The sequence below is a fragment of the Neophocaena asiaeorientalis genome, unplaced genomic scaffold (assembly GCF_003031525.2).
Source record: "Neophocaena asiaeorientalis asiaeorientalis breed wild unplaced genomic scaffold, Neophocaena_asiaeorientalis_V1.1 scaffold357, whole genome shotgun sequence".
In the NCBI taxonomy this organism is placed as follows: domain Eukaryota; kingdom Metazoa; phylum Chordata; class Mammalia; order Artiodactyla; family Phocoenidae; genus Neophocaena; species Neophocaena asiaeorientalis.
The window spans coordinates 792,173-796,873 of NW_020173270.1; the positions used below are offsets into that span (position 1 = coordinate 792,173).

At 45.0% G+C, this 4,701-nt stretch overlaps 1 protein-coding gene across 4 annotated transcripts in view; it reads right to left on the reverse strand.

The window, feature by feature from the left end:
- The window catches only part of ILF3 (interleukin enhancer binding factor 3), a 16,063-nt gene extending 11,863 nt beyond the window's left edge, over positions 1 to 4,200 (reverse strand). For all 4 annotated transcript variants that reach the window (XM_024745801.1, XM_024745802.1, XM_024745804.1 and 1 more), the window contains exons 1-4: positions 4,101 to 4,200; positions 3,315 to 3,544; positions 2,943 to 3,120; positions 957 to 1,104 (exon numbers count right to left, since the gene is read on the reverse strand). In XM_024745801.1, coding sequence (XP_024601569.1) covers positions 957 to 1,104; positions 2,943 to 3,120; positions 3,315 to 3,544; positions 4,101 to 4,103 — 559 coding nt within the window. In that variant the 5' untranslated portion in view covers positions 4,104 to 4,200. The remainder of the gene's footprint in view (positions 1 to 956; positions 1,105 to 2,942; positions 3,121 to 3,314; positions 3,545 to 4,100) is intronic.
- Positions 4,201 to 4,701: the final 501 nt, after the last annotated feature.

Sequence of the window (4,701 nt, forward strand, 5' to 3'; positions counted from 1 at the left end):
ATTAGAAATGCACTCCCTCTCTGCTTCCCACAGGCCTTCCCCTGAGGCGTCTACGGCAAAGGGGACCACCTCCGCCCACCAGGCGGGACTGCCCTAGCCCCAGCCCTTGACAGAGAGAGTCCTGTTGGTCAAAGGTCCAGCGTCCCTAAATTGATAAACTAGAAGGGCTCTGGTAGTAAATCAGGTATCGGAACCAAAGGTAATCAAAGAACAGCAACAAGGGCACGGCGTTAGCCTGTGCTGCAGCAAAACCGGAGCGTTTGTCGCTTCTGCCGTCTGTGCATCAGGGGTTTGGATAAGGCCTGTCACCTTTACTTTGAGGTGTGAGAGTTGTGACTGAAAAACGTCCACCCAGAGATGTACGAGGAGCCCTGGGTGGACTTTGAATCGTGAAAGCATTATCACTGTCTGAGGTTCAAAGACTTGATTTGAAAATCACTCAATTGTCTAAAACTTTATCCAAAACTCTGCATCAGCTCTTTGCATTTCAATCACTGCAACTGATAAAAGCAGCCAATGGAAGAGGACAAACGAAGAAGACCTCGGTTCTGCTGCAACACAAGCTGTTTGCACAAGTCCAACGTGATGCTCATGCAGAAACCATCTGGTTGTCTTCCATAATTTAAAAAGCCTATAATCACCAGGGACACGCTTTTCCAAGGCCAGAGACTGGCTCAACAGAAAAAAATCACATTTAACACCGATGAGAACATCCAAGGATTAAGACAAACAAAAATGGTGCAATCCTCTAGGAAAAGTGCTACTCACTTTTAGTGCAACCGTTTTGTCAAACTCCCAGGACTGAAACCGAGTGGGAGATGTGATCTCAGAGTAAAAGGTGGTCAAAGCTACACCGCTATCCTTTTATCAAAGCAGTCTAAAACTGAATAGCACGTTTGAATCGTGAGGGAACACCAAGTTGCCAGTGTCCTGCTGGCCTTTCTCAGCCTCCCTACCTCCAGCTAATACTTTCTCCATTTCTTCTCTGACAACAGGGGATGTCAGGTGGATGGTCAGGGACAATGGAGGCTCTTTTGTGTTTTTTATCACAATCGCGGCATCGTCGACAGATTGGAGTATTTCGTACTTGTCATCTGTAACAGCCTACAAAAGAAAATGCAACTTTCAAACGCACTTTCCCCCCAAGGCTATCGACAGCTCTGTTTAGCTCCTGGTTACTACAGCAGACAGGCCAGTTTCTTGGACTGTGACTGACAGCAGTGCCTTCAGCTAGGGGTCAGAACCTCCCTCTTGCTGGACAGGTCTTTGGCCATCTTCCAGGTACTCCAAGGAGGAGGTGACTACTTAGAGGAGTGATTTTCACGGGAAGCTTTATAATGTAACGGGAAGAGAGTTTAGTGTCTGGGAGGAGATGAGGGTGTGAGTCCTCATTTTGTTGCTTGGTTGTCGTGTACTGGACAAATCACTTCATCTCATCAAGACTGTGGTTTCTAACTTGTAAAACGGACTCAGTGACACAGCCGACAGCACAAGGCTGCAGAGGACTTGAACCGGACACTCCGTGGAAAGCACAGCACCCAGCACAGAGTCGGCATCCAGCCACCGCTATTTCCACACCAGGCTGAGCAGCTATCACAGAATGCGGGATGATGGAAACTGTGCGGTAAAATAGTCTCATCATACGATGCCTATAAAAGCACGTACTTGCTGCAAATGCACCTGTCTATAAGAGGACGTTCACAATTGTGACTTCTGCTTTCTTCTTTATACCAGTTTATATGCCTTGATCAAGAAAACTCGAGCGTTTTTGATTTTTGTCAAGAAAAACAAAGTAAATACATTACGGGGAGGACAAAGGCACTATGGAAAATCTAAGATGACTTTTCTCCACCTCAGCACTACGGACGCTCTGGGCCAGATCACTCTTGGTTGTAGGGCTGTCCTGTGCACTGGAGGACCTTGAGCAACATCTCCAGCCTCTATACCTAGGGGATGCCAGTAGCACCCAACTCCTCCTGCTGTGACAACTAAAACTACCTCTAGACTCGCCACATGTCCCCTGGGGTGCAAAATCTGCCCCAGTCAAAAAGCACCAAGCTAAATTGATAAAAATCTATCTTTAAAGACTCTTCAAAAACTGTCTTTCCTTTAGAAACATTTACGTCAAATTAATTTTCTTCACTTAATATACTTTTTATAGACAAAGATTAAAATTAACTGATCATTTCAATTCTGACCTCTGTCCTGAATCCCCAGTTGTCAGTCACACGTGACAGTACGTACCTTCTCACGTGACAGAACATACCTTCACACGTGAAAACGAACAGTGTGTCTAAGAGAGTCTTTACTTTCTTCTTTTGCTTATCCTGTCACTAAATCCAGGGTAAACGTGTCCCAAAGAGGCACTGAGTGGCAGTGACACTCAAGAGGTTCTGAAGCCCCAGACCTCACCAGCTGGGTATGTGGGGTCAGTTACTGAGCTCCCCACACCTCAGTCACATCTTCGAAAATACTTAGATGATAAAGCCCTATCTCAGTCATTACGATGAAATGATAAAGAGCTCTTCTGGCCTAGAGTCTGGTGTACTCAATGCTCAAGAAATGCCAGAGGCTATTATTTATGTAATACTTTTGTAATGAGACAAATAAATCGGATAAAAAAATTTTTTTATGTCCAGCTTTGCGTCAGGGAGGAAGAGTCAACAACTGTGCTACCTATTCATCCACTCACCCGCCCATCCATCACTGGAGTCTGGATGTGAAGGTCATGCCCAGTGCGACCCAAAAACAGTGCAGCCTTGTGCATGGCAGGCACTGGGCCCTTCTTGGCTGCCAGAGCATCTGGGTGGCTCTGCAGCGTCCTGCCTGTCACCTACGGAAGGTGTGAGCACAGCAGGTGCAAGGCTGGGTTTGGAGTGTGCCTCTTGGCGCACCTCTTCCCCTGACCACCCTCCAACCCCAGTGGTGGTGGTCACACTCACCGCGAGCTGGATGGCCAGGTTGTCAGCCACCTTGTCCAGGAGGGCGGTCGTGGGCTTCTCCTTACACAGCAGCACCAGCTCCAGGTCCAGGTCACCCTTGAGCAGCAGGCCCTTTGCCACGAGGCCAACACGCATCACGCCCCTCAGGGTTCTAGTCACATGCTCTGCCTTCTGCTCCCTGAGGGACAGCCCAACACATGCTCAGTGAGAGATTCCGTCTGGCCAGAACCCAGGGATCCTGGAAAGGCTGGAGTTTCTTAGAAAAGGAGGTGCTCAACCCTAGCCTGGCCAGTCTCCCTAGAAAGTACAAAGGAAAAAACAAAACAAACACACAGACAAACAAAACACAACCACCCTACAAAACCAACTTACCCGGCCCCTTCTTTGGTCTCGTCCTCTGGGGGCACATCCACATTCTCAGACTCGGCGTGATCGCCGCTACCTTTCTCCTGCTCATCAATCCAGTCGGACACAGCCTTGAGAGCCCGCTCCGTGTGAGACACCATGTTCTGGACTGCCTCCAGCTCCTCTTGTGTCGGATACACGGAAGAATGCTTTGCCATCACATGGCGATCATCGTTCACAAAAATTCTCACTGGACGCTGGAAATGTGAAAAGTTAGTTAAAAACAATGCAACTTGACACTTGTCTTTTAAGCTGTACAACTGAGAATTATTCATATGAAAATAAAACGATATGAACATATCTGAAAGCCTGAGCAGGACAACCAAACATAACAGCTGTGCTTTCTCTAGGTGGTGGGAGGAAGGGGGCATTTACTTTACACGTTTCTATATTACTAGAATTGTTACACTATGTACTTGAAAAAAGTCCAATGAAAAATGATTACAGAATCAAATGCTTTGGGGACGCAAGACAGTGAAGGGGATTAAGAGGAACAAACTATTAAGTATAAAATAAGCAAGTTACAAGGACACAATGAACAGGATTGGGAAGGTAGCCAATATTTTATAAAAACTTTATATGGAATATAATCTACAATAAGTTATCAAATTACTGAAACTGAAACTAATATGATATTGTAAGTCAACTACTTCAATTTAGAAAAAAGAATCAAATGCTTTGGGGCAACACTACAGACATTTTTGTACATGAATGAAGAAACCGTATCTATGATTAAGAAAAAAACTTTCTTACCATTTTTACTTCTTTTCCTGTAGTGTCTGGAAATCAAATTTTTCCTTATCTTTTCAAATTGTGACAGATTTCCTTGGTGTTATCAATACTTCAACTATCTATAAGATCAGAAAATCTTTTTAGTTTCACATATTTCATCAATGGATGAATCTTAGCAGTCAGATATTCAGCAGGATGCAAACGGCGCTGCCTCAGGAAGGAAGTCCGTCCACACAGCAGGACACATCTTTATTTCCAAGTAACCACTAAGCCACGGTACAAACAACTAATTATAAAATTCCATAAAAATGAAAACAGCTGGCTTCTAGAAGGTGCGTCTCACTTCGGGCCCACACTCAGGTGATTTTTACTTTTTTAAAAATCCCTTTTCATCCTATCTTTATATAAGTATGCCAATCTTTACAAATAAAAAATAAACCTTTTAACAAGCCTCCAGAAAATGGTACAGGTGAAAATGTTCAGCAAAATCTTGGTATTTGGAGAAGAAAAAGAGAGGGAAAGAGCTCTGGTCTTTGAGGGTAATGAAGAGATGGCAGGAAAGCAGGGAACAGAGGGGCTCAAAAGGCTTCTGTAAACTGGAGAGGCAAGAACCTTCTGAAAC